The sequence below is a fragment of the Dromiciops gliroides genome, chromosome 5 (genome assembly GCF_019393635.1).
Source record: "Dromiciops gliroides isolate mDroGli1 chromosome 5, mDroGli1.pri, whole genome shotgun sequence".
Lineage (NCBI taxonomy): Eukaryota > Metazoa > Chordata > Mammalia > Microbiotheria > Microbiotheriidae > Dromiciops > Dromiciops gliroides.
Window position 1 is genome coordinate 103733433 of NC_057865.1, and position 20283 is coordinate 103753715.

The window sequence follows — 20283 nt, forward strand, 5'->3', positions numbered from 1 at the left end:
GAAGGCGGCACCTGGCCAGAGGCGGGAGGGTGGCCAGCTGGGTGGGGAGCACTAGAGCAGGTGAGCTCGGGAGGCTAGCAGGGGGGAGGGGGGGAGGAGGAGGAAGAAGAGGAAGAGGGGGTGGAGAGCCGAGGGCTAGAGCCGGAGGCCGGAGGGGCCCTCCCGCCGGGCCGGGCATCCCCGCTAGCCCGCCCCTGCCCCCGCCCCCTCCCCGCCCGCGGCTCCTCCTCGCTTCGCCATGGTGGAGCAGGGAGACGAGGCGCCGCTGCTGCGCTGGGCCGAGGGCCCAGCCGTGTCCCTGCCGCAGGCCCCCGAGCTCCAGGCCAGCAGCCGGGGATGGGGCGCGGGGGGCGGCAGCGGCGGGCTGGGGAGCGGGCCTGCATCCGGGGCCCGGCGGGCTGCAGAGCCCGGGAAGAAGAAGGAGGAGGAGGAAGAAGAGGAGGAGGAGGCGGAGTTCGGTCCGGGGGAACTGCTGCGGCGGCAGTCCGGGCGTCTGCCCCTGGAGGAGGAGGAGGACCAGGTGGTGGCCGTGTTCGTGGTCACTTTCGATCCCCGCACGGGTAAGAGTCCCCCGGCGCCCACCTGGGCTGTCGGCCTGGCAGCTGCTGCCCGCTGAATTGGGGCGGAGGGGAGGCTTCGCTGCGCGCGCATCGCACCAACACACCTGCACCCCAGCCCCGTCGGGCCCCGATTCGGGGCGGAGGGAGTTATAGCCTAGGTCACTGTCCCGGGGATTTATGGCCCCACGGGCTGCGGACTCTGACCCCGCAAGCCCCAGAATCCGGGTCAGGTAGCGGGCTCTCCCCGTTACCTGAGCAGGGTGCACGCCCACCTCCGGCTGGGGGCGGGGGCGGGGGGGAGCGGTGCGGCTAGCTAGCTCTTCAGGTGACTTCCCCCACCCAGCACGGGGTTCCTGTAACCCTTTAGGAAAGCTGCTCCCTTTACCTTTCCACTGACTTTACAAATTCCCATCCCTTGGCTTCCTAGCAGGTCCTCAATCCCATTTGTGCCCACAACCCATCCATTCCTACCTAGCGGTGCTCACTCTGCCTCATTTACCCTGGAGGTGAGTAATCACGGCAGGTTTTTCGTACCTGACTAGAGGATTCTCTCACCACCCTACCCCACTGCCTTTGAGAAGAGAATTCCTGTAGCTACCTTCTCTTGAAATGCGCCTTTAGGTATCCTGGGACCCTGTCCCAATGGATATGTTCAGTTTTTGCTTTGATCTCACGATCTCTTGAAGTTAGCAGCCGAGTGAGGAGATTAAGCCAGAAGCCTCTTTAAATAAAGCCTCTTCAAGACTATTGGGGGAAGGGGGGGGGGGCGGAGAGGAGGGAGGAAGAAGTTTTCGAATGACTATTTCTTTATGTATTTCACGGAGTGCGGATAGAGTGAGTATAGATTTCTCTTAGGTATCTCAAACAAAACATAAATCAAACGACTCGGCATCCTTCCTTTTCCACATGTTCTCTAAATTTCGCTATTTTTCTTGAGAGCACTACCACCCTTCCACTTAATCAATAAACATTTATTAAGCAACCACTGTGTGGCAGGCACTTTGCTAAGCAAAAAAGATACAAAAGACAGCCCCTGCCCTCAAGGAGCTCACAATCTAACGGGGGAGACAACAAGCAAGCGAATGGGTACAAACTATTTGCAGGGAAAGTAGAAATACTTGAAAGAGGGAAAGTGATAGAATTAAGAGAGATTGTGAAAAGGAAGATGGGATTTTAGTTGGAATTTAAAGGATGCTGGGGCGATGGAGTTTTAGTTGGGCTTTAGGGAGATAAAGAGTGAAGAGGACAGCCAGAGAAAATGTCCTGAGCTGAAAGATGAAGTGTGTTGTCCAGGAAATCCAGGTGAAGTCAGTATCACTGGATGGAAGAACACATGTAGTGGGGAACAAGATGTGAGAAAACAGGAAAGGTAGAAAGGGACCAGGTTATGCAGGGCTCTTGATGTGAGCCACTGCGGTTTGAGTTAGGGGTGACACTGTTGGGGCTGATCTTTAGGAAAATCATTTTGGTGGCTGAAGGGAGGAAAGATTGGATGGTGGAGAGACTTAAAGCAGACAGACCTACCGCCAGGCTTATTAGAGTAAGTCAGAGTGAGGTGATAAGGGTGCCATCACTAGAGTGATGGCAGTGACAGAGCAGAGAAGGGGGCACATTTGAGAAATGTTGCAAAGGTGAAATAAACAGTCCTTGGCAAAGTGGATGGTGGTGGTGGTGGTGAGAGATAGTGAGGAATTGGGGATGACACTTAAGCTATGAGACTGAGGGACAAGGAGGATGAGGGTGTTGTCCTCTATAGGGACAGGGAAATTAGTGGGGAGAGAAGGGTTTAGGGGAAAGATAATGAATTCCTTTTGGGACGTGTCGAGTTTAAGATGCGTACCAACAAACAACAACAACAGCAACAACAAAAGATGTGTCCTGGACAGTCATTTGAAGACCTCTGAAAGGCATTTAGAGATTGGAGGTCATAGGTCTGCAGAGAGTTTGGGGCAGGATATGTAGATCTGAGAATCAGCCTAGAGATGGTCATTACATATATGGGGGCTTATGAGATCACCCGTAGAAAAGAGAAGCATCCCCAGGACAGAACCCTGTGGGACAGATATCCCAACTACAGGTGGTTACCCCCAGTTTGAAAGTTTGGTGTGTTGCCCTTTTTTCCCTTTCTCAATCACTGCAGCATATCCTTCCAGGTGCCCAATTTTGTCATTTATTTCCACCTCCAAGACTCTTGCATCCATCTCCTTTGTTTCTGTTCACACAGCTCCTACCTTGATTCCCCACCTTTCACTTCAAGTCTTTCTTCTCCACTCCATCCTCCACACAGCTATCAAAGTGACTTAAATAAAGTGCTGGTCTGGGCAGCTAGATGGCGCAGTAGATAGAGCACTGGCCGTGGAGTCAGGAGTACCTGAGTTCAAATCCGGCATCAGACACTTAACACTTACTAGCTGTGATCAGACACTTAACACTTACTAGCTGTGTGACCCTGGGCAAGTCACTTAACCCCAATTGCCCCACAAAAAACAAAAAAAATTTAAAAATAAAGTGCTGGTTTGATCCTGTCAGTCTCCCACTCAATAAGCAGTGTCTTCATATTACTTCAAGGACCAGGTATAAACAATTTGGCATCTAAAGCCCTCCCGAGTAGAAATTCCTCTTGTTGATTATGCTACCTTCATAAAAACTCTGGTCTACTTGACCAAATTGGCTTACTGTTTTCCAAACAAGACACAATTGTTTAGTTGTCTCCCATGCCCGGAAGGCCCTTCCTCCTCAACTCTGCTTCCTAAAATCCTTCATTTCCTCGAGGGGTCAGTTCAAATGCCAGTTTATACTTGAAGTCTTTGCTGATAGCTCTCTTGTCCCACCAAATTAGTTTGTTTTTGGAGGCAGAGTGCATTGTGGATGAATAAGGCCAGAGAGCTGGCCAGAAGTTGTGGGCTTAACTATTGTCCCTTCCACATGCTTTCTCTGGACAAGTCACTTAATCTCTTGGTGCCCTGGTCACTAAGACTATAAATTGAAGAAAAGGTACAAATCTAAATTGGAAAAGGTAGTTTTTTCATCTGAGAGCTCTGTGTGTCAATGAAATCACAGGTTTAGTCTCTGTCCCTAAAACACACACGCACGTGTGCACACACATGCACATGTCATCTCTTCTAGCCAGATCATAAACTCTTGAAAGAATAGTCTGTTTCACTGTTGGCATCATGTCCCCAGTGTGTAGTACGGTGCTTGGTTGAGGGGAGTGTTTCTATGGGGTGACACTAAGAATGTATGCCCATTATGGCAAAAATCTCAACCTAGTGTGATTGCCACTCAGTTTAATTCCTACTTGGTATACTAGTAGAAAGAGAAAGGATTTGAAGTCTGAAGTTCAAATTCTTACAAATCTACTTATTTGCTGTGTAAATCTTGGGGCAAGTTACTTGCCTCTTTTGAACCACTGTTTTCTCTTCAGTAGACTTCCTGTGGGTGATTTTGAGGATCCAATGAGATTATGCATGTAAAGTAATTATCCTGGTGGAATAGTAATAACAATTATGTGCAAGGATAGGATAAGACTATACACTGGCATTTTTATCTACCAGTCCCACCTAATTGGGAAGTGGGCATTTCAGGATCTCCAGAGATAGTGGTTCCCACTAGTAGGAAGAGCCTTTTGTTTAAGGACTAAGATCTGTCCAGGACAAAACTAGCCAGAGAACTCTTTAGAAATAGTTGTACATGGGGCAGCTAGGTGGTGCAGTGGATAAAGCACCGGCCCTGGATTCAGGAGGACCTGAGTTCAAATCCAGCCTCAGATACTTGACACTAGCTGTGTAACCCCGGGCAAGTCACTTAACCCTCATTGCCCGCCAAAAACAAAAACAAACAAACAAACAAACAACAAAAACAGAACAAAACAAAAAAGAAATAGTTGTACATCACCAAAAAAAAAAAAGTAGAAAAACTGGGGCACCAGCCCTGGATTCAGGAGGATCTGAGTTCAAATCCGATTTCAGACACTTAACACGTATTAGCTGTGTGACCCTGGGCAAGTCACTTAACCCCAATTGCCTCACCAAAAAAAAAAAAGTAGAAATAGTTGTACCATCAATTCTAGATCAAAAGGGATACTTTGCCAGAACAATAACATTGCTTATGCCCACCCACAAAATGACTTGAGCACTAAACTCAGTTGTGTCTGTTGAAATTCTAAGAGGAACTGGGAGGAAAAGGGGTGGCCAGTGGTCAGAGAAAGGTTAAGAAATCCCCCTGCCTGTTTGGCTCACTTGAATTTATTAAAAGTATGTGCAATGGGTGAATTTATACACTAACTGTAGCTTTTCATTTGTGGTGCTAAACACATTTTACATACTTAGACTTAGAACACCTTTGATTTGTGGAGGAAGGGGAAGCTATCCTGAATGAGTAGCCCTTGGTGAACAGAAAAGACCAGGACTAAGAAGAAGGTGGTGCCCATCTGACCTCATTTGTATCACAGTTAATAAAAATTGAGTTTGAGAAGACTGTGTTGGGGGAGGAAAATGAAGGTATACTTGTATATATAGAAAAGCTTCTAAGAGATTGGTACCTGTAATGACAGTGGCTAATGTTCAATGTTAGTAGAAATCATGAACAGGAATGGTAGCACAGTAAATTTAACTCACTTCCCTTTTCTTTGAAAGCTGTTCTCTGTCATTGGCTCATATGGGAAGAAAATAGTGTGAGAGGAGAGACAGTCTTACATAAGGACGTGATCTATCTCTGTTTCTTCCCCCTCCCCTTTTTTTTTTTTGGTGGGGAGGGAGGATAGGGAGTAGATCTCCTATTCCCCCAAGCTGTTAATATTATGGACTAGAGAGTTGTATCCTCATATACTTTAGGGCAGACATAAAAATGTAGGAGAAAAAAAATGGAAGAAATGCCCCCTAAGAGACGATGATTTTTTTTCACCCTTTAAGTGCTTCATCTTCTGAGAAAATATTTTGATGATGCTCCTTGGAAAGAGGTTGCCATTTCCACATTTTGACTACAGCAGTCTATAGTCAATGTGCCCACCTGTAAGTAGAATTTGCCTCAGGTGATACCATTGGCACAAAAATAAAAGTGGAGTGTAGATAGCAGAGAGAGCTTGAAGAAACACGTTTTCTTTGAGGCAATACTGCTTCTCTTTGATGTCTGAGGCTTCTTTTTCATTTCAACAAACATATGGTGCACTATGAGGGAAAAAACACATGGTCTGAGTCCTCAGGGAGATACTCGAGGAGGCTAGAGTGCACACAAGTACACAGATAATTTTGATGCAAGTTAGAAAATAGTTAGTGTGAGGCAGAAGTAAAATAGAGATACAATTTAGCAGGGGTGATCAGAGAAGGATTCCTGGAGGTAGCTGCCGAGTCTAAAAAGAGGGGGAAAATGCTAGGAGGTAGAGACATTATCTCAGGCCAGGAGATTGGTGTGTGCAAAGTTCCTGAAGCAGGAGCCAGGCAAGGTGAAATCAGAGGAGTCTGGAGCATGGGAAGGGAAATGCTGTGAAATGAACTTGGAAAGTTAGGTGGAGGTCAGAATGTAAAAGAACTGGCATGGCCTCCTCGAAAGTCATCATTTTACTCAGCAAGCAGTTGAAAACCATGGAAAGTTTTTGATCTGGGGAGCATACTGCTGAGTGATCTTACCTGTGCACTTGAAATATTACTTTAGCAAGGGTGTCAAGGATGAATTAAGAAAGATGAGAGTCAAGAGGAATAACGACAACTCACATTTACATAAGACTTTGCTAATGTTCACTTGTTTCAGTTGTGTCTGATTCAGTCACCCCATTGAGGCTTTCTTGGCAAAGATCCTGGAGTGGTTTACCATTTCCTTCTCCAGCTCATTTTACAGATGAGGAAACTGAGGTAAAAAGGATTGAGTGACTTGCCTAGGGTCACACAGCTAGTATGTGTCTGAGGCCAGATTTGAACTCAGGAAGATGTCTCGTCTTCAGGCCCACTACTCTATCCACTAAGCCATCTAGCAGCCAGGGTGGCACAACTACAGAATCTCAGAGTTGGAAGAGACCTGAGAGGCCATCTAATCCAAGCTCAAGTTGGGTGAGAATGTCCTCTAATGTTTCTGATGTGGTTCTCCCGATTTTGCTTGAAGACCTTCTGAGGCAGTTCATTCTACTTTGGGATTCTACTCTGTTATGGGGTTTTTCCTTACAGCAAGGAAAGGAACTTTTTTCTTTACATTTCCCTTGTCATTACTTCTACCCATTGCACATAATTCTGGCTATCAGGCGATTCCTAGCTTCCTTCTAGCTTTAACAAATTCTAAGATGAAGTGATCATGATTTCCACCCTAATAAGTGGTTCCTCATAGTTAGTACAAATCAGATCCAGAATTGACTTTTCCCCTTGTTTGTTGCTCTACCTTTTCAAGAATGAAATTAACATTAAGATGTCAGGAATTTTTTGGCTTCTCTTCCTTTAGTAGAGAGTTACAGCAGGTGTGTTGATAATGGAAATTCCCATCACTACTAGATGTCATGCTTCTATGGTAGGCTTATGATACCTTTGTCAGACTCCTCATTTAATTTCCTCTACCTGTGCAGGTGTTCTGTACTATACAGTGATGACAATATCACTATTGCTTTTGCCCCCATTTATCTTCACCCAAATGCATGAATGTACCCTACCATTCTGCTCACTTGTGGTTTCTGGATTTCCTCACATGAGTGACATACTACTCAACTACCGTCACTTACATTTTGAGTAAGGTATACACCTCTGGAAATCTTTCATGGGTGGGTCTCACCCCACCAGGTCTCAGTGGGACCCATGAAGTCAGACTTTTCTTTTTTTCCTCATACAACTATTAGAATTTCTTTTTTTCTTTTTCTTTATGTTGGGCAGTCAGGGTTAAGTGATTTGCCCAAGGTCACACAGCTAGTAAGTGTCAAGCGTCTGAGGCTGGATTTGAACTCGGGTCCTCCTGAATCCAGGGCTGGTGCTTTATCTACTGTACTACCTAGCTGCCCCAACTAATTGAATTTCTAGTGCATATTGCTCTAGTTTACAAAATGTTACCCATATCTGTGTATAGAGACATCTGAGATGATGGGTTTAAATATATTGGCTTCTTTCAGTAAACCCAAGGACTCCAGCTTCTAGGATAAGAATTAATTATTTGACAAAAACTGCTGGAAAAACTGGAAAATAGTATGGCAGAAACTAGGTATACACCAACATTTCACACCATATCCCAAGAAAAGGTCAAAATGAGTACATGATTTAGACATAAAGGGTGATAACATAAGCAAATTATGAATATTGGCTCTTATGTGAATAAAATCTGTGAATTTCTGGTATGTCTATTTATCTATTCATTTATTCATTCATTCATTTATTTATTTTTGCCGGGCAATGAGGATTAAGGGACTTGCCCAGGGTCACACAGCTAGTTCTTGTCAAGTGTCTGAGGTCAGATTTGAACTCAGGTCCTCCTGAATCCAGGGCCGGTACTTTATCCACTGCGCCACCTAGCTGCCCCCTCTGGTATGTCTATTGTTATTTTTCCTATATTATAGTATTTAGCTTGGTATAGAACCCATTATCCTTCACTGTTTCCCTTTTTGATTAGATTTGCTAGACTTCAGGCAAATATATTCCTAAGGTGCATTCCATTCTTGCCCAGGAAAAATTCTGTTTTTCCTGTATAGACCTATATCCCAGAAATCCAATTTCCATTCTCAGACAACATTTTAACCAGGAACTAAGTCTCCAGATCTTATCTTTCTCTTTTGAATCCCTTGTCTTTGCTGAACGTAGTGCTGAAAACACCACCCATGTCCCTAAGGTATCAGTTCTTTGCCAAAAGCTTCATAATCTTTGGCATTGCTTCCTAGCTTCTTTTTGGTTTTGTAATTTGTGCCTTCATGAATCTCCAGAATTGATCTAGTTTGACAAGTTTTGGTAGGTTCCCTGTCATGCCTCAGATACATGTTTCAAAAAGACTGTTTGCCTCATCTCTAAATAACAACTTCACATCCCAAAGCAAGGAGTCACCCATCACCATTACATGTTTCTTCTTCTGACCCTTATTGGACCATCTCTCACTTGACAGCACCTTTGAATCTATAACATCATTCCTTGGGTGTCAAGCAGCCGCCTAGTACCAGAGCTAGAATTTTAACCCAAGTCTCCTGACACAGAGTTCAGCATTGTTTCTATTACACATCTTCTTAAGCCCATGTGGTAGAGTTAGCTTTGGCTAGGAGGAATAACACCTCATTTTCTTTTCTTTCTTTCTTTCTTTTTTTTTTTTTTAGGGAGGCAATTGGAGTTAAGTGACTTGCCCAGGGACACACAGCTAGTAAGTGTTAAGTGTCTGAGGCCGGATTTGAACTCAAGTCCTCCTGAATCCAGGGCCGGTGCTCTATCCACTGCGACACCTAGCTGCCCCAACACCTCATTTTCTAAGATGAGAAGGGAGGGGGAAGAGGTGGGAGAAGACATTTTTCAAGTGAGAAAGAGGACAGTTGCATATCATCATCCTTCTCAGTAAAGTGGAGAACCAGATTTTTAGCTGAGGAAGGCTGAGGTACAATTAGAAGCTTGAGGAAAGAAGGGAATTATTAGGGGTTTTTTTTCCCTTTCAAAAATACTTCACTTAAGAAACATCAAATAACACAATTAATTCCATGTACACAGTTGAAAAGAAGAGAGGGGGCAGCTAGATGGAGCAGTGGTTAAAGGGTTGGCCCTGGATTCAGGAGTACCTGAGTTCAAATCCGACCTCAGACACTTAACACTAACTAGCTGTGTGACCCTGGGCAAGTCGCTTAACCCCCATTGCCTCACTAAAAAAACCAACCAAACAAACAAACAAAAAAAAGAAAAGAAGAGAGGATTGTATGTAAAATTGCATTTTATATGTACGAATCACTTTTCTTTTTCTGTAATAAGTTCAGCAATCCTGTTGGTCTATGATTCCTTCTGGCCTTCCAAAAATCAAGTTTTGAATGTATTTTGTGCAGAATGAGAGGACAAAAAAAAATTGACTTGCCTAAATACATGTTTTTGTTTGTTTGTTTGATTGATTGATTGATTTATTTTGCAGGGCAATGAGGGTTAAGTGACTTGCCCAGGGTCACACAGCTAGTGTCAAGTGCCTGAGACTTAATTTGAATTCAGGTCCTCCTAAATCCAAGGCTGGTGCTTTATCCACTGTGCCACCTAGCTGCCCCCTCTAAATACAGTTTTAAGACTTTTATAGTAGCTGCTTTACTGCTCAGGAGGAACTAAGAGAGCTTTTTGAAATAGAGGGAATGATAGGCTCATGGCCAGGGATAGAATGCACCTGATAAGGGCAGGCAATTATTTATCTGTCTAGAGATTTAGAAACTCAATCTAAGGGGCTTTAAACTGAAAAGAAGTAGAGAACTATGTATATCCAAGGTAGATGTGATACAGTATAGTTACTTTGTAGAAAGAAAAATAGAAAAAGAGAAATTCAGAGATTCATAGAAGACAATATCTTTTTTTAATCATAAAAGTATTTTATTATTTTCTATTTACATGTACAGATAGTTTTCAACATTTGTTTTCATAAGATTTCTAGTTCCAAATTTTTTCCCTCCCTTCCTTCCTCCCTCTCCAAGACAGCAAACAATCTGATACAGATTACATATGTACAATCACATTAAACATATTTCTACATTAGTCATATTGTGAAAGAAGAATCAGAACAAAAGGGAAAGACCTCAAAAAAGAAAAAACAAAAAAAGTAAAAAACAGTATGGTTCAATCTGCATCCAGATCCCACAGTTGTTTTTTCTGTATGTGGAGAGCATTTACCATCATGAGTTCTTTGGAATTATCTTGGATCATTGTATTGCTGAGAAGAGTTAAGTCTATCACAACTGATCATCACACAATGTTGTTGATATTGCGTATAATGTTCTGCTCATTTCACTCAGCACATAGGAGAAAATATCTAAGGAAGAAGCTAGTAGCAATACGCCAGGCCTCAGATGTTTATACACAAAGGCACATAGTATGGTTAACAAGCAAGGTGTAATAGAGATCCTAACAAAAGCAAATTTGACCTCATAAAGTAATAAGGACACTTGGTGGGCTGGGATCATTGATGGTAATGTGACTTCAGAAACTAAGAGGATAAGTAAATGGGCAGGGAGTAGATTAGTACTGTAAGTAAATATAGTTATTTGATAGTATAGATTAATTTATATTGTACTATTATTTTATTATTAATTTTTATATTATATTATAATTAATATATTTAGCAACCAGAGGGGAAGCATGGTGAAGGACATTTAGGTGAACATCAATGACATCTGAAACAATAAATATTGTCATCAGAGTATGTTGTAAAATATCCAAGACAAGGACATAGTATGATGCAATTGAAAAAGCACTTGATTTGGAATCAGGCAATCTGGTTTTAAATCTTGGCTCAGCCACTTAGAACTTATGCTGATGTTGTTGTTGACTTGTTTCAGTCAAGTCCAACTTACTATGACCCCATCTGGGATTTTCTTAGAAAATATACTGGAGTGGTTTGTCATTTCTTTCTCTAGCTCCTTTTGCAAATGAGAAAACAGAGGCAAATAGGGTCAAATGACTTGCTCAGAGTCACACATTTAGTGTCTGAGGCCAGATTTGAACGAAGGTGTTTCTGACTCCATGGGTAGTACTCTATCTACTGTTCCACCTAGCTGTCCTATAACTTGTATACATTTGGGTAAATCAGTTAATTTCTCTGAGCCTCAGTTTCCTCATATATAAAATAAGGGGGTTGGACTAGTAGTCAACGATCTAGACACCCTCAGGAATTCTAAATTTTTCAAAACCAGAACAGCTAATAAGGTTGACTTGCCTTAGTGTTGTTTCATCTTTTAAAAGGTAGCACAATCAATAATGGGAATTTCTATTCTTGAATTGATTCTCACCAACAAGAAGGAAATGGCTCCTGGGATGCAAATGATGAGGGCTTTGGCTGGGAAAGTAGCCTACAGTCCTAGAATTGTTGGTAGAGGAGAGGAAAGCCATGATATGACCCTCAGCTTTTGAGAGATGGGACTTCAAAGGGTTCAGAGAAAGGAAAGGTAGAATCCCATGGATTAAAATTCTACAGAAAATATCAGGAGGGGTGGGAAGCGCTTTAGGCTAAAATATAAGGAGATCTAACTCCCAAGACACAGAAAAGGGGTAGTTGTCTAAAGAGAATAATATGGATGCACAGAAAAATCATCGACCAACTTAGATTTGACAAAAGGTAAATGCAAAAGTCACTGCACCAAAAGTCAGAATGAGCTGAGGCTAGTAGACAAAATTAAAGGGAAAAAAAGAATTTAAAAAGTTATCCTTAGGGGTTAAGAAGAGCAAAGAAGAGATAGGACCACTGCTTGATGTGGTTGGAAGCATGATTATGGATGGCAGGCAGGAGGTAGTGATGCTATTGCCTATTGTCTCTCTGCCAGGGAAAATGGTCCTTGGATTGGAAAGGGCAGAATAAAAGTGTCTAATAAGGAGCTGAACCCCCACTTAGGTAAGGAGTACTTACCTTGAACTAAGAAGAGACCACCTAGCTGTCCTTGAGGAGTTGATGTAAACAATTCCAGTCCCAACCCTAAATCCCAGGGTACTGAAAATACTGGCAAATATCATTGCTGAGCCACTGCCAGTGATCTCTTGAGAGACTGAAGCACAGGTGAGATGCTGCAGGGCTGGAGGAAGAGAAATTTTTAAAAAAGGAAATTGCTAGAATCTATAAATTAAAGACCAGAGAGCATGACTTTGATTCTCGTCAAAATTCTAGAACATTATTAAAGGGATGGTTAGTTGGCTATCTAGAAAATTAGGTTGTGTTCACAAAGAGCTAGTGTGGTTTCAATGGGAATACCAGGGTAATTTAATTTCCTTTGTGGATAGATTTACTAGATGAATAGGAAAGGGGACCACTTTATATATAGTTTGTCTAGATTTTAGAAAAACATTTGACAAACTCATGTTATTTTTATGGACAATATGGGGAGGTGAGGTCCATGTCAGTTACAGAAAGGTGATAGATGCCAAGTGCAGATTGGGCCATATTTTCTAGACATGACCAATGGCAAACATTTTGGTCTCAGGGTATTTTTATGCTCTTAAAAATTATTGAGGACTTCAAAGATTTTTTGTTTATGGGTGTGGAGCCTAAAATTCTAGCTGTGATGTTTAAAATCTAATGTGTGGTCATCTTAAATTAGAAAAGCTTTAGCATCAGTCTTTGGGCATTAAGCATTTATTAAAGTATATTAGGAGTTAGCAAAGAGAGAGAGACAGGAAAAACAAACTTCATCTAGCTATCTAAGAGAGAGAGTGTGTTCCTTTCACTCACAGCTGGTTTCTGAACAAAAAGACCAAGCTCCTTCACTGCTTCTCCCCAAAACCCCCTGTGAGACAGGAAGCAGGGCCATCCACACACACAGCTCCAAGCTAATTGGCTGGTAACTTTGATTGACACGACCCACAGACGGCAGGCACAACTTCCAGACGCCAATACAACCTTCGAAACCCCAGAAAGGTCACCTCATGCTTTCTCCTCAGGGCAGAGTTTCCCTGCAATGTCTTTCTCAGCAGGTTGGTGGTACTTCAATTCTCACATTGGTTAGCTAGGTGGCACAGTGGATAGAGTGCTGGGCCTGGAGTCAGGAAGACTCACCTTCCTGGGTTCAAATCCGGCCTCGGACACTTACTGGCTATGTGACCCTGGGCAAGCCACTTTACCCTCTTTGCTTCAGTTTCCTCATCTGTAAAATGAACTGAGCTAAAATTCCATCTTTTGTAAGAAACCAGTCTTCAGTGCAAGCACCTTCCCTCTCAGATTACCTCCAGAATGTCTTGTATACACAGTCAGTTCTGCTCTTGTTTGTGTTTTAAAAACACTAATTCATTCCAACCTGATTGGTATATTAGGGAACAATTTGAGTACAGTGTAAATATCAAGTTTACTTAGGTGATTCTCATCCTGAAACAGAAAACTACACCTAGCTAAACTAAGCAAAAAATGTACACAACCTCAAACATCCACTAGCTACCTCAGTTTACCACCTTATCCTGAAAGGTTGGATAATATTAACTGACAAGCTGAAACCTTTCCCAAGCCCACTTCCACAACAAAGCTTAAGACCTTTTTCGATTTAAAGTAACATTTGTAGTCTATCTTTGGGTGTAGTTGGAATTGTGGGTGGAGGAAAGTTGACCTATACCCACAAAGTCTGACGCCACCACTATTTATCATATTATTTATGTTTTTAACCATTTAACATCTATGAAATTGCTACTTTTAAAAATTAGTTTCCCCTATTTTTTATGTCACTAACAAGGTTTTTTTAGTGTCATGCTCCTAACCCCATTTTCCCCATAAGCCTTGTGGTTTTTATTGCATACTTTTGGGTAATTTTTAAGAAGACATGTTTAGTTGTAGCAGAATTGACGGGATCATGTTTGTATATAGTTGTTTGCATGTTTTCTCCCCACCCCCTACCCCTATCATATTGTGATTTTCTTGAGGGCAGAGACTATTTTTGTCATTCTTTGACTCTCAAGCTGCAGTCCCTAGCCCATAGTAAGGTCTTTTGTTGTTGTTGTTGTTGTTGTTTTTTGCAGGGCAATGAGGGCTAAGTGACTTGCCCAGGGTCACACAGCTAGTGAGTGTCAAGTGTCTGAGGCCTAATTTGAACTCAGGTCCTCCTGAATCCAAGGCCAGTGCTTTAACCACTGCGCCACCTAGCTGCCCTCATAGTAAGCTCTTAATAAATGCTTGTGTACCTGACCAGGTCACACAGGTAGTTATGTGTCTGAGGTGGGATCTGAACTCAGGTCCTCTTGACTCTAACTTTAGCATTCAAGTCACTCCAATGAACTGGCTTTGCCCACAAATGTGTGCTTGGCTTTCACTAGTACTTTTTGGAGATGAAGAGGCCTGAGAATAGAAATTTCAAAACCCATCTCTGGGATAAATTGATATAGATAGGTATATATTAAGGGATTCTTCTACACCGATAGGAATCCCATGCCATGAGTAGAAAATTGGAATACTAGAGAAATAAAATTTAGATAATAGCCCTACAAGGTAGCCTGAGAAATAGCATGGTGAAGTGAATAGAGCACTGGACTTGGAAGGCAGGGGCCAGGGAATGAGGGACAAGCATTTAAATATTTTAGCTCCTACTATGTGCCAGGAACTGTGCTAAGCATTTTACAAGCATCTCATTTGATCTTTATGATACCCCTGTGAAGTGGGTGCTGTTATTCCCATTTTACCATTGAGGACACTGAGGCAAACAGTGGTTAAGTGACTTGCCCAGGGTCACTCAGCTAGTAAGTGTCTGAGTCTGGATTTGAACTTAGGTCTTCCTGACTCCAGGCCCAGTGCTCTATCTACTGTCTCCCAGCTGGAGTCTAGAAGGCCTAGGCCCTTAATACATTTGAAAATGTTCCCTAACTGTTTGACCTTACCTCTGTGGCATCTGTAAGACGCATCTGTAAGATGAATGGGTTGGCCTTGATGACCTCTGAGATTCATTTGAGCTCTAAATGTATGCTTCCATGCTAAGTTTTACTACATACCCTGAAGTGCATAAATGACACCCAACATTTTGTTAATTTAGCGAGATATTTCTCATTCACCTCTTTAAAAGATTATATTAAAATCTGTTTACGTACATGGTATAGAAATGCTGGCGCATCGATTGCTTTTGTGGTTGTAAGGCATTTTATAAAGAATAATTATTCATCCTTGGAGCATCTTTACGTAGTTGATGAAGCGCACGCTTTTGCTTATTAACTTGTTTGCTTCTCTAAACAAAAGAGGAGACCGAAAGGTGCAGAGGTCAAGAAATGGGGTTGTTATCTTTCTGTTGATCCGTGGCATATCTTGGAGTAGAGCCCCAGTCATCTGACTCATGGCAAAGAATAAATGACTTCCAACTGCTGGTGGAAGCAAAATGACAGGGAGACAGAGAGCAAGACACGAAGGCCCCTTGGTATAATATTTACATTTCTGTATAGGCTGCTCTCTAGCTGGCCTCTCCCATGCCCCAGTTTTCCACCCTGGAGCTCCACTCACCTGGAATTCACACACTGGAGGTAGCCTCTACCCCTGTGACTTCTCCCTCTGATTGGATGGTTCCTTCCAGGACCTTCATTTAAGGAGGAGCCCCAGGTCAGTCATGTCTCATTCCTCTCCAGGCTGCACTCAGAATTCCTCTCCAGTTATCCCTTCCATATCTCGGGGGTTAGGGACACAGCTCGGTGATCAGGAAAATCCTTATAAAAGTTTTTGGCCTCTTCATACCAGAGGAGTCTGATTTTTGTTGTTGTTGTTGTTTTCCTTTTATGGGATGTTTTTACAGTATCTTATTGTAAAATTTGGGTTAAGTATTTGGTTGTAGGCTACATGTAGGTCAATGTGAAGTAAAAATACCGTGGCTTTCGCAAAACTCCCCCCAAATCCCCATTTACAGTAATTTCTTATGCCAACCTGAGATATATTGAAACCACGAAGGGGAAAGTCATGCTGTGGGAGCCCTCCAGCTTTCTCTCTCCCCCTTTCCTTTCAGTTTCTTTTTTCTTTTTTTGTGAGGCAATGAGGGTTAAGTGACTTGCCCAGGGTCACACAGCTAGTAAGCGTCAAGTGTCTGAGGCCGGATTTGAACTTAGGTCCTCCTGAATCTGGGGCTGGTGCTTTATCCACTGCGCCACCTAGCTGCCCCCTCAGTTTCTTTTTATGTGTTGTCTTTCCCATCAGAATGTAAGCTCCTTGAGGGCAGGGACTATCTTTTTATTTCTATTTCTATTCTCATAGCTTACTGCAGTGGTTAGCACAGAAGAATAGCTTCATAGATGCTTGTTGACTGATTAGAGAAATTCCTTTACTTAAGAGTAGAACTAATTTATGAGGGAGTCTGGGAGAATGTACCTTCTACTATCTACATGTGAACTGCCGCTGTGAGATTGTTATTAACCCTGTCTTCCTCCTCCCTCATTCTCCCCCCCTCATTGGGTTTGGCAGGGAAACCTGATTGTGGACTGCTTTTCATTTTCCTATTAATCTCACACTGACCACATTTTTCCCAGGTTGCTGATGATTCACCTGCTAGGCTTGTGGTTTCCTGGGGAAGCCAGTTTGTGGTCATTGGCCATGATTTCTATTTTAACCTTTAGGAACTCAGTGGAGAATTAAGTAAAATAAAAGGGTATGTATGAAATGATATTCCACCTCCCCCCCCAATACTTAATCTAATGGACTTTGGACACTGGGGGAAAGCTAGCTAGCAATGATTTAATCTCCAGGTTGAAAATCTTGTCTTCTTTGGGTCTTTTTTAAACATCACTTCCTTTGCCTTCTGATATACAGCTAATGTTGTGTGCTGTACTCTTACACAATTTTTTTTTAAGAAGATGTATTACCATCTGTTTGTTTTTTTTAATTTTTATTTATTTTATTTTTTTTAGTGAGGCAATTGGGGTTAAGTGACTTGCCCAGGGTCACACAGCTAGTAAGTGTTAAGTGTCTGAGGTCGGATTTGAACTCAGGTCCTCCTGACTCCAGGGCCGGCGCTCTAACCACTGCGCCACCTAGCTGCCCCTCTTACACAATTTTAAAGTCGTTTTTTGTGAATGAGATCAATGGGATCTTAGATTTGTTAGTCTAACTTCCTCATTTGACAGATGAGGAAAATGAGGCTCAAATAAACTAAGTGATGTGACCAAAGCTGACGGAGGTAGCAGAGCTGAGATCTGAACCTAGTTTTTCTGACTCCAAATCCACCACTCTTTCCATTTCACCAGGCTATTAAGAGTCATTTGGGCCATTTCCATTAGGGAGCTGGCCCATTCGCAAGGGGAATGTATAAATAAAGGCCTTTGATAACCGCCCCCCCCCCCCCAAAAGAGTCATTTGTCCTGATACAGACCAGGCCAGATCTCAAGAGGGTTTTCTTTAGGCTGCTTACATTCTGTGATTCTTTAAAAAGAATTTTGTTATTTTTCAGGCATGTCCAACTCTTTGTGACCCTATTTGGGGTTTTCTTGGTAAAGGATACTGGAGTGGTTTGTCATTTCCTTCTCCAGCTCATTTTACAGATGAGGGAACTGAGGCAAATGGGGTTAAGTGACTTGCCTAGGGTCACACAGTAAGTGTCTGAAGTGGGATTTGAACTCATGAATATGAGCCTTTCTGACTCCAGGCCCTGTGTTCTATCCACTGTCCCATTGCCACCATAGCTGCCCCTTTCTTTAAAAAAAAACCAGGGATCTAAGTTTTGTAACAAATAAAACAACCCTCTTCTCTTTAACCCCTTAAAATCTGGCTTCTGACCTTATCATTCCACTCTCTCCAGAGTTACTAACGATCTCTTTTTTTTGGGGGGAGGGCAATGAGGCTTAAGTGACTTGCCTAGGATCACACAGCTAGTGTCAAGGGTCTGAGGCTGGATTTGAACTCAGGTCCCCCTGAATCCAGGGCCAGTGCTTTATCCACTGCTCCATCTAGCTGCCCCCACTAATGATCTCTCTCTCTCTCTCTCTTTTTTTTTTTAGTGAGGCAATTGGGGTTAAGTGACTTGCCCAGGGTCACACAGCTAGTAAATGTTAAGTGTCTGAGGCCGGATTTGAACTCAGGTCCTCCTGACTCCAGGGCCGGTACTCTATCCACTGCGCCACCTAGCTGCCCACTAATGATCTCTTAATGGCCTTTTCTCAATTTTCATTCTCCTTGACCTTTCTGGAGCCTTTGACTCTATTGATTACACTCTTCTCCTTGACATCTTCTTTTCTCTAGGTTTTCAGGACACCACTCTCTCCTAGCTTTTCCCCTACCTATCTGCCTGTTCCATCTCTGTCTTCTTTGCTGGATGCTCTCTCAGCCCACACCCACTAACTCAGGATTCTGTGCTGGGCCCTCTTCTCTTCTCCCTCTATACTACTTCACTTGGCAGTCTCATCAGCCCCGCTGGATTTAGTTGCCATCTTATTGCTGACCATTTTCTGATCTACCTATCCTGTCCCAGTCTCTCTACTGACCTCCACTTTCATATCTTCAACTGTCTTTCAGATATCTAGAATGGGATTTCCAGTAGGCATCTTAAACTCATTATGTCCAAAACAGAATTCATCATCTTTCCCCCTAAACTCTCCCCTCCTCTTACCTTCCCTCTTACTGTAGAGGGCAAAACCACCCTCCCTGTCCTTCAGGCTTACAACCTGGGAGTTACCCTGGATTTCCTCACTCTCTCACCCCCCCCCCATAGCCATGCTGTTACCAAGGCTTGCCAGAATCTCTTGAGTAAGCTTCCGTCTCTCCTCTGACACTTCTACTACTCTATTGCAATTGCCTACGAGTGGGTCTGCCTGCTTCTAGTCTCTTCCCCCTCAAATCCATTCCCCATTGAGCCACAAAGGTGATTTACCAAACATGAGTCTGATCTTGTCACCCCCTCTCTCCCACCCAGTAAAACTCCAGAGGCTTTCTATGGCTTCCAGGAGCAAGTACAGAATCCTCTATCTGCCATTCAAAGCTCTTAACAACGTAGCCCTCCTCTACCTTCCAGTCTTACATCTTTTTCCCCAATAGGTACTCTTTGATCCAGTGACACTGGCTTCCTGACTGGCGCATAAACAAGACGCTCCATTTCTGTGCTTCAGGCATTTTCTCTAGCCATTCCCCATGCCTGGAATGCTCCCCCTCCTCTGTTCCAACTACTGACCTCCCCGGCTTTCATTAAGTCCCAACTAAACTCTTCCCTTCTACAGGAAGCCTTCCCCAAATGCTCATAATTCCAGTGCCTTCCCTCGGTTCATTTTTTCTTATTTATCCAGCTTGCTTTGAATATATGTGTTTGCACATTATCTTCCCCGTTAATTCATAAGCCCCTCGAGAGTAGGAACTGTCTTTGGCTTTTTTTTTGGTATCCCCAGTTCTTGCCACAGTGCCTGGCACATAGTAGGCACTTAATAAACTTTGGTTGATTGATCGATTCTTATCTCCATTCGTTCAGTAAGTATTTGCTAGGCACTTTCCATGTGCTAGGTAGCTACTTTTGTTAGATGCTGAGGATACAGAGCCCAGACTGCAATAGCCCCTGCTATCTAGGAGCTTACATTGCATTGGAAGTGGGGAGAGGACAACATGTGCCCAGAGAAATAAATACAAAATAAATACAGGGTTCCCCAAAGATCTCAGTGTAATTTAAGCTTAAGATGGCACCAAGACTTGGGGCACATCCTGTCCAAAGTAGATACAAAGACATTTCTGAGGACGAGGGACGTAACACCATCTGGTAAGAGGGGAGGGATCAGGGTAGACTCGTGGTAGGATGTGGCCCTTGAGCTGAATTTTGAAGGAAGCTAGCAATTCAGCGAAGCAGAGGTGAGCAGGCAGTGCATTATACGCGTGGAGTGACAAGCAGAGGGAACAGGCTCTTCTCCAGACTGAGTGCTTCTGTACTTACTAACTAGATCTTTTTTTGGACATCTGTAATGCCATTATTCCTGTGATAAGTTCTCGTAAGTGGTGCTTCAGCCAGCCCTCAGAACTGAACAGAGAGTAAAAGCCAGACTATGTTAGGGAAGACAATCACTCAGGTAGACATTCTAAACAAGGCCTTCAACTTCACTGTTCTCAAGGTGAGGTTGGTAGGTGGCTCTGTGATCCAGGGCCCCCATTGCTCCCCATCTTTGGAGCTCCTGTGCTGTATGGTGAGCCAACAAAACATAAACTAGTT

The 20283-nt window shown here is 43.1% G+C and overlaps 1 protein-coding gene across 1 annotated transcript in view; it reads left to right on the forward strand.

The window, feature by feature from the left end:
• Positions 1-238: 238 nt before the first annotated feature.
• The window catches only part of DENND11 (DENN domain containing 11), a 58490-nt gene continuing 38445 nt past the window's right edge, over positions 239-20283 (forward strand). Inside the window, exon 1 of the mRNA XM_043965805.1 lies at positions 239-560. Coding sequence (XP_043821740.1) covers positions 239-560 — 322 coding nt within the window. The remainder of the gene's footprint in view (positions 561-20283) is intronic.